General features: G+C 42.3%; 1 protein-coding gene across 5 annotated transcripts in view; it reads right to left on the bottom strand.

Moving 5' to 3' along the window:
* The window catches only part of amot (angiomotin), an 83,621-nt gene that overhangs the window by 32,933 nt on the left and 31,905 nt on the right, over positions 1-18,783 (bottom strand). For 3 of the 5 annotated variants that reach the window (XM_076750245.1, XM_076750247.1, XM_076750246.1), the window contains exons 3-5: positions 8,375-8,435; positions 5,644-6,667; positions 467-1,037 (exon numbers count right to left, since the gene is read on the bottom strand). In XM_076750245.1, the coding sequence (XP_076606360.1) occupies positions 467-1,037; positions 5,644-6,667; positions 8,375-8,435 (1,656 nt within the window). The remainder of the gene's footprint in view (positions 1-466; positions 1,038-5,643; positions 6,668-8,374; positions 8,436-18,783) is intronic. The other 2 variants (XM_076750248.1, XM_076750249.1) reach the window with 1 other exon arrangement.

Below are 18,783 nucleotides of genomic sequence, written 5' to 3'. Positions count from 1 at the left end.
TTTAAATAGGTCATAAAAATATCAATAATTATCGATATCGACCGATATAAAATACTTATATCATGATACAGTTTTCAGCCATATCGCCCAGCCCTAGTTCAAAGTAACTTAGAATTCTTGCCTTTGCATAACATATGATGCACTAATTATTGTTGTGTGTGTGTATAATTGTCTACAGTCTTTTTAGGACAAAATTCCTGCTTTTGTGTTAATATCCCTTTGCCACTGCTAAGCAAGGAGACAGTGTCTGAAGATATCCACTTCAGCTGGTCTTTAACATGCACTTTGACAAAGACCAAGGACTGTGGAACTTGGTCTGCATTTAGGGGTCACTATTGTGGTCAGTATGGAGGACGGAGGAACAATTACAGGAATCAATATCCCTTGCAGTGTACATATGGGCATGTTTTAAGATAGATTTTAAATAAATTGAACTTATCCTTTAAAGATCTTCTGCAGATAATACCTTGTGCAACTTGCTGACTTTCTCACGACAGGACTCCATCTCCTGCCTCAGCATCCTGTTCTCCTCCGTCAGGACATCCACTCTCTGGTGGGCACACGCCATCATAGCAAAGGGCTCACCCTGCATATGGGAGTAGGAATGCGGATGGGGGAAATGTCCAGTCTGGGCTGGTGGCTGGGGAGGTGGAGGTCCTAGGGTTTGATGTTGCTGCTGTTGTTGTTGATACTGATGGTGCTGCTGCTGCTGATGGTGCATCCTTGGGGTGGAGCCGTAGGAGTCATGAGGGTAACCATGACCTCTTTGTAGGTGAATGGGCCCTGGGCTGAAGGGCTCACTTGCTTGGTGGGAGCTGGGACCTTGCGGACTGCGGGGCCCCATGCTGGGGAAGGGCTCTCCCTGGCTCGGGGGGTGTTGGTGAGGGAAGGAGGGATGGGAGGAATGGGAGGCGCTAAGCATGCTGCTGAGAATGGAGGACTGGGTGCGGGACAAGGAGCCCACGGAAGTGACGGAGGAAGTGGGACTGTGCTGCTGAAGGAGCCTCTGGGAGTGAACTGAACCCTCCTTAATGGCCCTGGGAAGAGATCAGCTGTGTGACTACATGGTTCTCAACCTCAGCTGGTGAAATGTTTTCACTAACATTGTTCCAAGCTGACTGGTTGTTATTTATTCATTTCACTCAAATTTTACTCAAAGAGAACATCTGGCTGCAGTGGACTGTGTATTCTTTCTCTTTGTTTAATGATAGCATTTAGTGTGTCTTTGGCCATCACCTGCCCCATATTAATAATAGTCATACTGATAATATAATATGAATAATCTTATAGTCCTTGTCTATGAAGTGTAAAAAAAGTAAAAAGTGTATGTAAAACACTAGGGGGGGGTCGATATTTTATTTTATTTTTGAGTTAAATTGAGCATGTTTCAACAAATTAGCAGTAGAGTAGGTCTTGACTTTCTTTAGACAACATTTAACAACAGGGGCCCTGTCCTACAAGGTGCCCTGCCCCTGAGTTTGGTTTGCAAGTGGTTAGCATGCGAGCAGTCTGCATGCTACTGCTGATCAAAATGATGACCCTCATTAATCACCCCCAGATGAGCCAGTTAAGTTGGGTCCACCAGGAGGCCCAGCAGCTATCTGCACTCAGCTTAGACAGACCCTCCAAGGCCACACTAGACTGGTTCAGCAAACCTTGTCTCATCAGCAGTGCCTATTCACCACTGTCTCCACAAACCACTGAGCTAACACGAAACACGTAGCAACTCTGGTGGATGGATGTGCTACCTTATGCAACAAGCTGGTTGCATGGTCGAAAGAGGATCAAGAAGCCATGGAATTGCTGGAGGCAAAAATGACACGTGTTGCAGACTAAGTTCATCAGAGAGAAGAGGGTCATGCCCTGTCAACAGATGTATGTGTGAAGAATCGAATATATAAAAGGCAGGTGACCAAATCTACAAAAGGCAGGTGGTTCAATCAGCCTTCCAGCAAGCCTTCCTGCAACTTACTCAGATGAGGATTCCTGCTAATTATCTAAAGGCTGAGTTGGGCATGCTAATGATTAGCAAGCTAGTGTTTAGCACACTAGCTAAATGGACAGTACTAGCCATATATGGAATGGTATGGAACTGGATTGCTGTTTTGGTTAAAATGATGACGGAGGCACCATCATCATTTTAAGTGTTTTATGTAATATGGGTGTTAAGACCAGTTGTTTGGTGTAACATCACTGTAATCAGTTAATTTACAAGCTAAACACACTCTACTGTTGCATATCAAGCAGTATGATGGCTGTGGCTGTATTAATACAGAGATGTTTATGATTATTCCCTTAATTGGCTCCTTTACAAATCACACAAACACACATACTGGATAAATAAACATCATCAACACCTCCTAAACGACACACTTACCACACAGAACCCAGCACTATAGTCTTGATCAGGTTCTCACCAACGGTGCCATCTTTTTTTTATGAAGAAAGGCTTTTGTAGAAACTCATGTATGGTAATAGCACCGGTATGAACAACTAGAAAAATAGAACTTGAATGATAATGTGGCAAAATGATGATAAGATTTAGTATTTATCATCATTTTATTTTATTGTTATTAGGTATTAGTTACTTTAGGTAAAAATATAACCAAATGAGCAGGAAATGTCTTTACACTTTAATACATTTGTAAATATATTATTGGCCCATTTAGCTTGTCACAGATGTATCACAGTAGTGTATATGTCATCTGATAAGTAACAAGAAATTTTGACTTAAGAAAGTTTAGATTAGACAAAGAAAGCATAATTTTGAAACACATGAATTGATTTCATCACTAATTTAAAATTAAATCTCCTTCAGCCCAGTCTGATTCACCTGCTTGCGAGTCCTGTTTTTGAGTAAGGTGAGAAAACACCAGCTGTTAACTGCTTTTGTGCAAACATTTAGCACTGAAAGGAACGCAGATCATGTCCCAACTTGTCCTGCCCTGATGATTAAAATTCTGTGGTATTCATGGCTGTTTACCTCGGAGGAACCATACCAAAGACACTGTAGTGACACAAGTCCAACAGGATCATCCTGCTCAACATTTCGAAAAACAGTATTGGTAGTTGATGGAAAGTTCTTGCATCTTATCTTTTCTCAACTTACTTTTTTTTAAAAGTTGTTTTTTATTATCTTCAACTTGCTTGTAAGAAAATAAAGGCATTCAGTGTTTGTTATATAATTTTTTTCATTGTCACTGCAGAAACAAATCCTGATGCAGGATGTAAGTTATTATTTAACAATAAAACTCCTCAAACATGTGTGTGTATCCATCTCAGTCTCTGGCACTGTGTGTTTGGGTATTTGTGTGTGGAAAGGGCCAGGAAAACAGCTAGCATCAGTGAGCTTACTGGCACCAGATAAGCAGCTTAACTGAGTGATTAATTAATTACGGAATATCAATACAGAAGTCAAAATAGAGCCGCATGATAATCATGGGAAATCAATAATGAATCTGTGTTTTTGCGGATAATCTCAAATTCAGCATTTTTCTCATATTTCCACTGAATTTGATGTGATTGTTGGTGTGGAAACCGCTCAGGTGATTTCTGATGGAGACAAAAACTAAATAACAAAAGACACCCAGACTGATATTTTATGGCACTAAAAAGGAGCCTTTTAACATTATAAATTACTTCATAAGCTGTGTTAAATGATCGGTTATTAATGATTGTTACTGAGAAATCCCCATGTATGAAGGTCAGAAGTCAGAACAAGGACTCAAAGTCTAGCTCAAGCACAGTTCATGCTCTTTTGTGTTGCCCAGCTTGCTTTCGTGGCTTCATTCCAATGTAAAACTATCTGACAGGTACACTTACTATAAGTAACCCTCCAAACAAATGTGTGACAAAATAAGTGATAAAATAAAAATAACAAAATAAATATTCTGAGGAAGGTTTACTGTGAAATAATACATAATCCACTTGCATGTTACCAAAAGCAGAGTGAACTTCTACCACTAAGATTTCTTTTAACTTCTGAATCCAAACTGCTCCTTATTTAAAGACCCAGCAGACACAGAGCATTCATTTGGAGTGGTGTTTGTATCCACCTGATGGATGTGCAACAGGGTTGATGAGAGCTGGGAGACCAGAGCTTTTGTTTGAGTCCTACTCACGACTCTCATCTTTAAGATGTCACCTGCAGGTCAAAAAAGCAAGTCTGATCTATGAATGTTAGTGTGTAAATAACAATAGCGCAATGGCACAAATCCTTTTCTTGTAATGGAAAGAGAGTGTTTATCATCCAGTTCTAAGTAATGAATCAACACATCTGTATATGTGATATAGTTTAATGAGAACAAATGAAAGTGCAACTGTGCAAAAATCCTCATTATGGGTTTCTGTCTGTGTGCAACATTGTAGTGTTTCTATACACTAAGTTTGGGCGGTGTCACGGTATTATGGTACGCCAGGCTATTTAAAAATGCAACAATATTACCAAAAATACAACCACCCATCTTTAAACTAATTTGAGGATGCTGTACTGAGGTGATGTATTGTAATGCACAGCACTCGTCACCAGAGGTCTGTCTCAGAGAGCCGAGCTGAGAAAGATGGCGACTGCGAGCGGTGGCTAGTAAACAAGAAAAATGTCAAATGCCCCTGTTTGTTGGAATATTTGGGGTTTAGTTTAGACGGTAACACCCACTGTGACAACAAATGTCATCAGGTCCACTGATGAGAATCTATGGTAGCCTACCTATTCATTACTTGATAACCCATCAGTATTTAAACCCAGTAAGATTTGCCTAAGTAGAGTAACTGCATATTAGACACATGGTTTTGTGGGTTAGAAAATTTAGACTGCTCTATCACCAGCAGCTCAGCTTTTAAATTCTTTTTTTTTTTAAAACACTATACCATCATATTGTAGCTGTTGTAGCTGACAGGGAACCTGAATTGTTCCCAAAGAACAGATTTAAAGGACACAGGCAGGACACAGCTCTGACATTTCACTTGTGCTCTCCATAGGGTAACTTACTCACACTGCAATCAGCTTGTTGTGCTAACCTCAGCACGTTCCTAACAGCGTATGGATAGAAGTTTCCAGGTGGAACTTGTGCTTGTGAAGTTTGGTTCCACATTACCTGCATAAATCTACATACTCATCTTACTACAGTCTTAGTCCAGATACATGCAGATACGTGCACTTGACCTGATGACAGTTCGGTTACAGTCCTATTCATAACAGTCTGGCAGAGCTCCAAACGGCTCAATTAACTTCAGTAGAGCATGTTTCAATATTTATGGGTCACTAAGTTAAGTCTCCTTGCTTTTGGTTTTCAAGTCTCAAGTCCAGCCTGCAGGCACACAGGTCTGAAGTAAGATGAATCTGAGAGTAAAAATTTAGTCACAAGTCCTCATCTCTGCGACTAGGATCCAACACGATTCTAAGTTTCAAGTCTCAAGCTAAAACCAGAGCTAAAAGACTCCAAGAGGCTCTGCAAATAGAATTGCAGAGTTTCATTATTAATCTCTGGGTTTGTCACTTTGTATGAATGCCTTTCACATTACATGTAGACCCCTTATTGAATATTAAAGTACCTTTTCATATATTTTAAAATATGTATGACTAGATCAGCTTTTGTGTGTATGAGTGTATTGATGAAGGGCTGTGTGTGCACATGTGTTCCTTACCTGAACGAGCCATACTCAGGTGGGGGCTGGTATCGGACGTGGGGCACCTCCCTCGAGTGCTCCCTTCCTCTCTGCTCTTGGTAAAAATGGCCTCCAGGCTCCTGTTGCTTTGTAGGTGAGCCCATTCCTTTAAAGGGGTAGTCTGGAGGTGGCCCGCGATACTGTGGCTTGTAGTAGTCGCCCGGTGGCCCTGGTGGGGGCAGCAAGGGAGACAGTGGGGCACTAGTGACAGGAGCATGGGCCTTCACACCGCTAGTGGCCAGGGAGAGCTGCATAAGTCGTTCACTGAGAGATCGCACATGTCCTTGCTTCAGATCCTTCAGCCCATCATCCTGGTGCACTTTTCCCGTGCCACTCACCCGCTGCACTGTGGGGCGACCCTCAGTGCGCATCTTGGCATTAGTCACCCCAGTGACATAGAAAGCAGCGCCCACTGAGGCGGGGAGAGAAGACTGCTGGGGCTGGTTGCTCTGGTGCTGAGGTTGAGGAGGAGGGCCATGGCCACGGAAGTACTGTGACTGTACTTTGGCCTCTTCGTATGTAGGGAGGTCCTCTGGGTTCAGACACTGCCCTTGGCTGTTCCCTCCTCCACTGCTGCTTCCTGCTCCTCCCCCAGTCCCTAAACCTCCTCCCCCTCCACTACTCCCACCCCCTCCCCCTACTCTGGGGGAGCCCAGCTTTTCCAGGCCGTTGTCTGTTTGCAGCTCCTGTCCCTGGGGCTCCTGACGGGCATTGTGGGGGGTCATGGAGTGATCATCAGAGGGGCCAACTTGTCCTTGTCCCTGTCCTGAGTAACCTCCACCACCACCTCCCCCTCCTGCTCCTCCTCCTTGTTGTTGATGCTGCTGTTGCAGCACGTAATTCCGGTTCATCTGCTCCTGCAGAAGGCGCTGCAGGACGGTGCTGCCGCCACCGCCTACACTGTTACTGCTGTTGGACGACTCCTCAACTGCGGCCCTCATCTCTGTGTCATACTGGCCACGCACCTCATGGAAGGACAAGCTCCGCCCACGGTCAATACTCCCTAAGAGGATGAGGCAGAGAAGGTGGAGAGAGAGACAAAGCGGAAAAGGAAGAAGTGTGAAGGAACAGAAAAAGAAACAATCCAAGAAAGTGACAGAAAAGATAGAATGAAGTTATTCCAGAACTACATCCACCACCATCCCTCCCAGACCCATTGATGATGGGACAGTAGAAAGACAGGAGGAAGAGCTAAAAACCTAAGGAGCCAAACCACCTGCAAAATCTTGATGCTGCAAACCCAAATCACAAACAAACACAAATATCAAGGCTAACAATTTATATCAGCAAATCAAGACTGTGACAGCTGTGTGATGACTAAACACGGATCCTGAAGAGATCAACTGGCATTTTAAAGTTAAGTACTGTTTACTTGGATCAAAGGTAATGTTTGAGCAATCACCTTTTTTCTTAAAATGAAAGATAATTAATCTATCAAAACTGTTTCTGATTAGGCATAAATTCCATTTCAGTATTCAAATGTACCATCATGACAAGAACTGATGTAAAAAGTCAATCTGGAAAACAGGAGAGTGGGTAAGTAAGCTTTGCATCTGATCTAAGTTTTCCAGGCTTATGCTTCATTTGCAATGCATGGCATGACCCTGCTCAACTTATCTTGCTCAGAACCGTTCTTTTTTTTTGGTTTTCCACCAGCAAAAGCTGTAAATAGTGCCTGGTAGTTTTTCTGGGATCACCTCGGTTGAAGTTCCAGCCCAGTTGATACTAAAAGGTGAAGTGAAAACAGTGCAGGATCACAGATTGGTCAGAGAAAATACAGAGCAATGACATATCTTGTCATCTGATTTTCCATTCTGTCCCGTTTTTTCCAGCAGTCTTTTGTCTTGCTGCATCCAGCCTTTTCTGAAACACAGTTTGACTCCTTGTTGTCACATACCAAGACTCAATAATACCATCTCTTTGATATCCTCTATTGTTCCTGTGTTTGTGTGTTTTTGTCTCGCTGAAAATGATGTCACTGTGGTTTCATAGAGCATTGCTATGATGACCAGCTAAGAAGCTGCCTACATTGAGAGGGTACTACAATGGAAAACAACATCAAGAAGCTGTATCATGCAAAGGAAACAAGGCCACAGATATATCATTTCAGTGTTACCAGTCAAGCTTGATGTTTTTTTTCAGCCAAAATATTTATGAAACTACATCAGTCACAGACACACTGGTCTGAGTAAGGTTAAATGGACTAACTTTGTCTAACATGCTTTTGAATGCCAGAATCAAAGCGTGATTCGAGAGTGTGAATGAGAAGCTCGCAGGATTACAGTGACTCAATTTTACCCCTCCACAAGGTCTCTTAAACAGTAATGTAAGAGATTGCAACCTTTGTGCAATTGCGCAAAAGAGGGTTATTGCAAGGAAACCAAATCCAGTGATTTTCAAATACTGAAATTTTCATACTGTGTTAAAGTCAGATGCAATGTGTTTTCAGTTGAACATGCAATGTTGTCAAAGTTGAAACCACCTGAGATGTATTTTTTGTGTTGTTGTGTGTTGTCCAAATCAAAGACGATAATTTCCTCTCGAGTCATCTCCTCCCTGAGCCAATAAATATCCCACAAGTAAACCGTTGGTTGGTTTTGGGGGGCAATGTGGAACATTTATATCATTGGGGTTTCTTCTGACAACACTGAATGTTAACAACTCGATAGTTTTACACCCTTTTCTACAGAGTAAAGAAAGAAATTATTACATCTTGTGCTTTCAGTTATTCTTCGCATTCTCAAGGAGGAAGATGCTTTTTTTCGAAACATCTGTAGGTAAATAGAATCATATGAGACAAAAGGAAAAATGTTAGCTTTGGCAGTATGTCAGCAGATGGTAATTTCTCTTTAGGTTCAACAGAGAGAGACAGAAATGAAAGAAAGAATGATAAAAGTATTCAGGGAATACAATGATGGATAAAATGGAGTAGAAATTCAGATGCACAAAATCCAATTTAAAAAAACACAAAAATCATAACAAATGTAATAAACCGAAATTAACAACACAAGATTATGAACTTTAAACACTGATTTAACCTTTTCAAAGACATAATATGCAACTTTTCATCTTGAGGTTTCAAGAAACTTCCATCCACCCAACTATATCTGTTCAGTTGGCCAGACTTTGTGGCCCAAACATTTCCACAGGTAGGTCTACATTTTTTATGCATGCATACAGTCACAAATAGAAATCAAATATTTGTTGTTGTTTCATAAATTTATTTCAATAATAGACATCACATTTTTTGAATCACTTATATGACCCAATGGCTCAACATAAACCTTAAAATTTTCGATCGAGTAAGTTGTCAGAATCTAACTTTTGGGCACTGTTAAGGAAAACAACAAAACAAACCAGTCTGGTTTCCATCAGAGGTACAGAGCAGCGACAGCTTACCTGTCTTTTAGTCGCATGTAACAACTTGTTGCTGTCTGATCATGGTGAAAGCTGCATTGATGCTACACACAAATGTCTCAAGAAGTGGGCTGGGATGTCTGGTTTATCTGAATGGATTACTTCCTATTTATCAAATCTCTATTTCTTTTTGTATCCATTGCTGACAATGTGTCTGATTGTTTTCCTTTGACCTTTGGAGGTCCTCAAGGGTCAATCCTTGGACATGTCTTACTCTCACTCGACATGCTCTCTTTAGGTCTCGTTATCTGCCAGGTGGGCTGTGTCTCTAATGATTGCTATGCTGATGATGTCAAATTTATGCAATTGTGAAATCTGAAATGTAAATAAACTACTCTAATTAAAACACTTTGCAACTCCTAGATGACTCTACATCAGCATCAAAAGAACCTCTAATGTAATCAGGAACGTTGCTAAATCAGTCTGCAGTTATCAATTAATTATAATAATTATAATCAAATTTATGATGTTGATTATTACAGTATCTTTGGCACACTGCTTCATACTGTATGAAAAGCTTGTCCTTCAGTCGAGTCAAGATCCTGCAGCCACCAGAAGGTAGGACACCTTTTGGTACGTCTGCAGCCTCTGATTTGAGTCCCATGCCAGACTACAGTGCCATTACATACTGTATTTACCTTGATTAAATCACTGCATGACACCAGGCTGCTAAAGAAAAATCCCACACACCTCTACACACATCAGATTGTTCAGTTAGAATTTGGTATTCTGCCTGTTCATGCGGGAGACATCAGAGCACATGCCACTTCTTGAAATACATTATGATACAAACACTGCTTTGCCACATCAATTACAATATGATGTGGTCACTTTATGATGTGACAGAGCAGACTGAATGACTGCTAAATGATTGAATTACTGAAATATTAACAGCTTCAGAAAACCATTTCTATTTATTGCTAACATTTTAATCAAAGGATTATGAATAAGACTAACATGAGACTGTCATAACCAGGACTGTTGTCATTAAGTTTCATTCAGTCAATTATGTAATTTTTAATGCTAGTTTGACATTATTTAGACTTAAACTTAGACTTAGACTTAGGCTTTACTTTATTGATCCAAATTTGGGAAATTCTTTTGTTGCAGCAGCAGGTTAAGCTGTTTTGGTCATGACAACTTGTTCACAATGTCTTTGTTTCACAACTTCAAATTATCAAAAGAGGTTGAGATCCCTATTCCCTGAACACACAACTGTGAGTAAAATGACTTTTATCACCCAGTCCTAGCATGGTAATGTAATACACATGAGCTTTTGTCATATTAAAACAATGATTGAATTTAAGATGCTATTATTGTCAGCAAATAATGTAATGAAATCATAGGCTTGAGTGATAGAATCAAGTACAATGTTTTGTAAGATGACCCAAATTAATGAAAAAAAATTTATGAACTTGGGTGTGGTAACAAGTAATTTTCCACCAAGCAGCATCCAAAAAAGGGGAAGTCATGTACGCATCAAAAAGAGGAAGTCACATAGGCTGTGACTAGTGGGCTGTACCAAACCACGATGAGCCAAAAGCTTAGTGGGAAATTACCAAAAAAGGACATGTGCAGTAGAGAGGAGGGATTAAGAGAGAGGGGTTTAAAATTACAGAAAAAAGGGCATGTGTAATAGAGAGGAGGGATTAAGAGAGAAGGGTGTAAAATATCCAAAAAAGGAGAAAATGGGGTTCTTCGTCCTACATCTCTACAACCTCAAGCCAACTCAAGAGAAGGAGTATGTGAGGAGCCTGACATCGCAAAGGAGGACTGCATGCAACTCAAGAGGACAGAGCTCGGGAGGAATAACCATTTTCCACCTGACTGTGGATTATTAATTGGAGTTTAAGTTCTTCCCCCTCACTTTGCTACAATAAGGATAGAACTTTGAAGGAACTTAGGGACCCAGTCGTGGGTTTCATCTAGTTTCCACACTTAGCAGGAAGAGATAAGAATAATTTAGCTACTGCTTTTTATTATAGTTATTAGGGATGAGCGAGTACACCACTATCTGCCAAGGACCACAGGACTTCACGACTTCAGACCCGTCGCCCTGATCTCTGTGGTCATGAAGTCCTTGGAGCGCCTTGTGCTCTCACACCTCAAAGACATTACTGACCCTCTCCTGAACCCCCTGCAGTTTGCCTACAGACCCAACAGGTCTGTAGACGATGCAGTCAACTTGGCCCTCCACTTCATCCTCCAGCACGTGGACTCCGCAGGAACCTACGCTAGGATCCTGTTTGTGGATTTCAGCTCTGCCTTCAACACCATCATCCCAACTCTGCTTCAGGAGAGGCTCTCCCAGCTGAGCGTGCCTGACTCCACTTGCAGGTGGATTGCAGACTTCCTGTCTGACAGGAAACAGTGCGTGAAGGTGGGGAAACACGTTTCCGACACTAAGACCATCAGCACCGGATCCCCCCAGGGCTGCGTTCTTTCTCCTCTGCTCTTCTCCCTGTACACAAACAGCTGTACCTCCAGTCACCAGTCTGTCAAGCTCCTGAAGTTTGCGGACGACACCACCCTCATTGGACTCATCTCTGATGGCGACGAGTCCCCCTACAGGTGGGAGGTTGACCATCTGGTGACCTGGTGCAACCAGAACAACCTGGAGCTCAACACTCTAAAAACAGTGGAGATGGTTGTGGACAACAGGAAGAACTCAGCATCACCTGTCCCCATCACCCTCTGTGACTCCACCATTGACACTGTGGAGTCTTTCTGCTTCCTGGGAACTATCATCTCCCAGGACCTCAACTGGGAGTCAAACATCAGCTCCCTCATCAAGCATAGCAGAGGATGTACTTCCTATGGCAGCTGAAGAAATTCAGCCTGCCAAAGACAATGATGGTGCACTTCTACACAGCCATCATTGAGTCCATCCTCACCTCCTCCATCACCATCTGGTACGCTGCTGCCACCGCCAAGGACAAGGGCAGACTGCAGCGTGTCATTCGGTCTGCAGAGAAGGTGATTGGCTGCAATCTCCCATCTCTTCAGGACCTGTACGCCTCCAGGACCCTGAGGCGTGCAGAAAAGATTGTGGCTGATCCCTCTCACCCTGGACACAGACTCTTTGAGTCACTCCCCTCTAGCAGGAGGCTGCGGTCCATCAGGACCAAAACCTCACGCCACAAGAACAGTTTTTTCCCGTCTGCTGTCAGCCTTATCAACAAGGCCCGGAACCCCCCCGACACTGTTCACATTCCACCTCGGACTCATTTTGTCACATTGATATAAATACAACTCTATGCGTTACATTAACGCTCAACTTGGACTTCTTTCTGAAAAAACAGACTGTGTTTCCGGAAAATAACAAACAAAAAACGGACTTGTGTATATATATTTAAATTGTTATATTTTGTGCTCTTATTTTAGTTGATGTGTCATACACCAATTTCACCACAACAAATTCCTCGTATGTGTAAAATCGTACCTGGCAATAAAGCTTTTTCTGATTCTGATTCTGATTCTGATTCTGATCTTGCCACATTGACATAAATACAACTCCATGCGTTACATTAACGCTCAGATTGGACTTCCTTCTGAAAAAACAGACTGTAGTTCCGGAAAAAACAAACAAACAAAAAACAGACTTGTGTATATATATTTATATTGTTACATTTTGAGCTCTTATTTTTAATAGATGTGTCATACACCAACTGCACCACAACAAATTCCTTGTATGTGTAAAATCATACTTGGCAATAAAGCTTTTTCTGATTCTGATTCCGATCTGTATCTGTATCTGTATCTGTATCTGTTCAACCGTCTAAATTATCTGTATCTGTATCTGTACTCGGAGTGAGCGGGGCCTAATGGAAATGGGTGGGGCTTAAATCGGTACATTATTTTAAGTCTGAAATTGATATACAATTAAAATATTAATATAGGTTACTTTGTGTGTTCAGCTATATGTGTGTAAGTGTGTAAATGGTCTGTAAGACTGTTTATTTTTTAATGATCTGTGTGAACTTGGTGATTCATGCAAACATCCAGTGATGGCAAACAGGGAAATAATATGTCAGCCTTGTTTATGCAGATTATGCTGATGTATGCTTAAAAAAATACCTGTATATACACCACCCAAAAAAGTTAGGGATATTCGGCTTTCAGGTGAAATTTTTGGAAAATGTAAAAAGTTCACGCTACGTGATATTATATCGTGAAAGTAGGGCATTTAAGTAGAAGAATGCAATGGTGATTTCCTCATCTCAATTTATTGAAACAAAAGCAAAAGCCAACAACAGTGGTGGGTATACCACAACAAAAAATGTCAATGTCTCAATAACTTGTCATGTGCCCTTGAGCATCAATTACAGCTTCACAATGATGTCTGATGCTGTTCACAAGTCGACTTATTGTCTGCTGAGGCATGGGATCCCACTCTTCTTGATGGGCGAACCTCTGGTCATTGAGGTTCTGGGATACAGACTTACAAGCCTCTACACAGCAATTCAGCTGAACCCATAGGTTTTCTATGGGATTCAGGTCTGGAAAAAGTGCAGGGCACTCCATTTGAAGTACCCCAGTGTTACGGCTGCCACTGTTTTGGGTGTGAGTGGTTGCAGGTGAAGGGGTGTGGAAACCGGACTCTTCCTCTGAAGATCGCCTGCAAGCTGTTATTTCCTGCCGGCTACAAGAGTTGTCTCAGCCTGGCAGTCAGTGGCTGGTATGTCTCATGACCAGTCCTTTGCACACAGAGAGAATCGTTTTGTGACAGATTTGTCAGAGCTCTGCTCCTTGTACATTTACGGTAACCAGACTCAAACTGAGCTAGGTTTAGACGGGGTTCTATACCGACCATCCCTTTCAGGGTTGTGGGGGGGCTGGAGCCTATCCCAGGTGTTAATGGGCGAGAGGCGGGGTACCCCCTGAACCGGTGGCCAGTAATTGATTGCAGGGCAGTTGTATTGTTTGTTAGCTTCAATAGGCTAAGAGGTGCTATTTCATTTTGTATTTTGATTCTCGTTTCCACCTCTTACTATAGGCCTCAATTAGGAGGGTTTTATTTCTATTTCTTTTTGTGTGATAGGCAAACTCTCATTTTTGAAGAGTTCTCTTTTAGTTATAATTAGTTAAGCTCTCATTTTTGAAGAGTTCTCTTTTAGTTATAATTAGTTAAGCTCTCATTTTTGGAGCGTTCTCTTTTGGGTTAGGTTTAGGTAAAAGCGCAGTGCCCCTGGGGGGAGCACTGTGAAGGGCACGGGCTCTCGGGGGCAATGGGGATCCAAAGGATCTTGGGACCCTTCTTACTTGTAAGATAAAAGTGGATCTTTGATCCTTAAAAAATACTTAAAAGTGTGGCCGAATTTTAGAAGTGCATGGAGGATTGGGCAACGGTGCAGGTTGGCAGTGGGACTTTGTATATTTATCAAAATGTCCTCTCCCCTTTCAAGGCCCCTGCCTTGATACTTCCGGTGGTCATTACTTAAAAGGAGCAAGTTTTATAGAATAAGAAGATAAATAATAAGTGCTTAATTGAAAATTTTTTTTAAAAAAAGGTTAGACATAAAACAAGAGGAGTTAATAAAACATAAGTGCTAAAATGATAAAACAAGTGCTCAAATGATAAAACAAGTGCTCAAATGCTAAAACAAGTGCTTACAAACAAGTGCTGATAAAAAACACACCGTATATGCATGCAATGAATAAAAGGGAACCACACATATGTACATTTTAAGGTTAGAATAAAATCATGCATAATACTGTTGTTTATTGTCTAAAACCTTGCTTTATAAAAGTTCAATTTCAAAGTAAAAATGCTTGCTCCTGCTAAAAAATAATAATAATAATAATATGGTGGCCAGTAATTGATTGCAGGGCAGCTGTATTGTTTGTTAGCTTCAATAGGCTAAGAGGTGCTATTTCATTTTGTATTTTGATTCTCGTTTCCACCTCTTACTATAGGCCTCAATTAGGAGGGTTTTATTTCTATTTCTTTTTGTGTGATAGGCAAACTCTCATTTTTGAAGAGTTCTCTTTTAGTTATAATTAGTTAAGCTCTCATTTTTGAAGAGTTCTCTTTTAGTTATAATTAGTTAAGCTCTCATTTTTGGAGCGTTCTCTTTTGGGTTAGGGCTAGGGTTAGGGGGTTTGTTTGAAAAGTACCCACTCGCTCTTATCATTGTCTTGGCCTTTTGCCTTTTGTGTACTAAAACATTTTAAAACACTTTGATTTAAATAAATAACTCAATTCAACCATTTCCATCTGGTTGTTTTTTTTTTTGTTACTTCCTTTCCCCTAGCGAGCTGGGTTGTAACACCCAGGGCTCCATTTTTGTCCCCGCCGCTGGTGGAGAGCAGGGTGTGCACCCCGCACAATGGTATTTTCGTGCATCAATTTGGAGTTGGATTTTCGGTCCATTTCGGTCCACACTGACGGCGTAAAAGTGCGCTGAAAGCTCGCCACCCCAGAGCTGGTCAACTCGGTGTGCCAGCGGCACACAGTGGATTTTCATAAACCGGTGGAGTTGTGTGCCCACGTCACCAATACCTCACAGGCAGGTTTCCACAGTGTCTGGCATTTCACTGCGATCAATAATTAGCAACAGCCACGACTCAATGCAACTATCTGAGTTAGCACATACAGTCAGACCTAAATTTATATATTTTGATCAGTATCTCATCTGACCACATAACAAGCACGTTTGGCATGCATAATGTTCACTCAACCTGAACAAATGTATATAGATGAAACGGGGATGCAAACTAATCAATTGACGTCGCTGTGCCAATCAGACACAGAGCATATATGCTGCATCTATCTCAGAGCACTCGAGAGACAGACACACGGAAAAAACATAAGTGATTATCGTTGTCCGCTATTACCCACGTCATTTCATTCCAAATACAAATGTTATCATTGTAATGCTTAACGTTATCTACAAAGATGAAGTACATCATTGCTTTGAGGAGGAGGAGGAGGAGGAGGCTGAGGATTTACCATCTAAGGACCTCATATTGAGACATGAGTGGCAGGAGTGCAGGTGGGCCCCGAGAATAACGCCTTCAACACTGTAGGCTATGCAGTTGTCTTTAATCATCTACTCTTTTGCATCACAGGAACAAATTACATCTGCCAAGGGAGGTCGTCGACGTGGTAGCGCGCATCGTGGCCTCTGATGCGCACCCCGGCTGCGCTCTCCCGTCTGCGGGCTCAGTCATCCTCGAAACTTGCCATGCGCCTCGCCAGCGGCGTTTTTAAAGAGGCAGGAGCTGGTGTGATTGGTGAAGATTGGACTCGACTGTGTCAAACCCACTCCACGCCTTCTCCCCTCCCTCCTTCCGAGTTGCGCCACTGGGTGGGACTGAGATGAGAAGGGGGAGTAGTTGCGCCCGCAGGGCAGTGCACGAAAATACCAAAGTCTGCGCTACCACGCCCCATCGGCGAAGCAGACCTGACTTTGCGCCACGCCTCTGCCGCGTCGATGGCGGAAACGAAAATAGAGCCCCCAGTCTCCAGCAGCCGTTCCCTAATAATGCAACCTCGATGAGCTGGAACATTGTCATCCATGAAAATGAAATCAGGCCTGTGTTGTTCATGCAGGGGCACAATGACTGTATTAATGATGTTATTCAGTTAGTATGGGCTTGTCACTGTACCATTCACAAAGTGTAGGGCAGTTCTCTATTGACTAGACACACCTGGCCACACTGTAACACCACCAGAGGTTTGTCTGGTGACAACAGTGGCTGATGCATAGCGCTTTCCTTGATGTCTCCAACATCACTGACGGCCATCATTTCTGCTCAACGTGAATCAACTTTCATCAGAGAACAGCACTGAGGCCCACTGGTCTCTTGTTCAGCGTAAATCCTTCCTGGCCCATGCAAGACGATGACGCCTACTGTGGCCATGTACCCTTGCAGGTTGTCTAGCATGCAGACCAAGCTGATGTAAACGGTTTTGAATGGTCTAACTTGACAATCGGGTGCTTCTCACCTTCCTTAAATGTGCCTGGAGTTGAGTGGCATTCATCATCCAGTTCCGCAGGGCACTGTTCACAATGAAGAGGTCATCAGAGAGATATGTGGCCAATGGACATCCACTCTGTGACACTCTAAGCTCAGTGGCCACTTCCCTCTGAGAACATCCTGTTTGAAGCCTCGCAATGGCTAGGTACTGCTGAATGCTGTTAGGTGTTGTCTTGGTCTCATGATGTCAAAATGTGAACAGCATGATGAAGAGGACTGTTTAAATACCAACTGAACCAGGAAATTTACTGGGTGATTCATGGATCAAACACCTATTATGAATTTTGCCGTTCAGCTCCTTGTTAGAGAACAGCAAGTTGTGGAAAATGTAGTGAAACATTGAACAGTTGGACATTTGCATTCAAAAGTTTAGAGAGGGTCAAATTAAGTTCACCTGTAAAGGTTATAGTGCATTTTAGGTCCTGAAATTTCACCTGAAAGCCGAATATCCCTAACTTTTTGTGTGTAGATACACACGCACACACACACACACACACACACACACACACACACACATATATATATATATATATATATGTATGTATGTATGTATGTGTATATATATATATACGAGTAATTAATCACGATTAATTACCAAAAAAAAGCGTCAAAAAAATTAACGCATTTAATCGCAGTTTGCACTCCAGACAACACGGAACGTTTGTAAGTGCACGAGTTCCTGGTCCACCGATCACACTGATGCACGAGACGCGTCAAAGCTAGGAGGCTAACAACGACTAACATGGAGGAATCATTGCTTGGACTAATGGAGGGCAAGTTTCACTTTAAAAAACTGTCTGATGGAAGCCTGGATAAGAGCGTGGTTTTGTGCAAATTGTGCAAAAAAGAATTTGCCTACCACCAAAGCACATCAAGGCAACGGTACCACCTGAATGCAAAACATGTTGCGGCGAGCACAGAAACCGCCAGAGCTGTTAGTGCTAGCAGTCCTGGTCCGAGTAAGAGGAAGCGGTGCTGGCAACCCACACTCGAGCACATGACTGGACTCAGGTCAACATCTGACAAACTCACAAATTCGCTGGCGAAATGGATTGCTCTGGACTGTAGACCATTTTTGGTGGTAGAATATAAGGGGTTAGAAAATGTGCTACAGATAGCAACATCTGATCCAACTTTTCAGCTGCCACGCAGAAAGACTATTTCAAGCAAAATCCAGCAGCTTTATGACACCGAAAAGCAAGCAAAACTGGATGCACTGCAGAAAGCCGAATTTGTGGCTCTGACTGGGGATCATTGGACCTCCGTAAGCAACTCTAATTACGTCGGTGTCACTGCACACATTGCTGATGTCACAGATGGAGAATGGCATCTTCAATCTTTTGCCCTGACTGTGCAGAAGACAAACACCAGACACTATGCTGAAAACTGTGTTGAGCAGTTTGTCTCTGTGGCAGAGGCCTGGGAAATTCATCAAAAGGTCACCACAATTGGAACAGACAGTGCAAGAACCATGATGGCTGCAGCAAGACACCTCCCATTCCAACACATGCCTTGTGTTGCTCACATCTTGCAAAGAACCATCACTGTTAGCCTTGCTGACAGTGGGTTTACTGGTGCGTTGGCAAAATGTTGCAAGGTAGTGGGTCACTTTAAACACAGCCCTGCCAATACAGCAGAACTACACCAGGAACAAACAAGACTTGGGCAAGAAAAAGAGCCACTCATACAGGATGTATCCACAAGGTGGAATTCAACGCT

Source organism: Chaetodon auriga, chromosome 15 (assembly GCF_051107435.1).
Source record: "Chaetodon auriga isolate fChaAug3 chromosome 15, fChaAug3.hap1, whole genome shotgun sequence".
Taxonomy (NCBI): domain Eukaryota; kingdom Metazoa; phylum Chordata; class Actinopteri; order Chaetodontiformes; family Chaetodontidae; genus Chaetodon; species Chaetodon auriga.
This window is presented reverse-complemented; position numbering and strand designations above follow the sequence as displayed.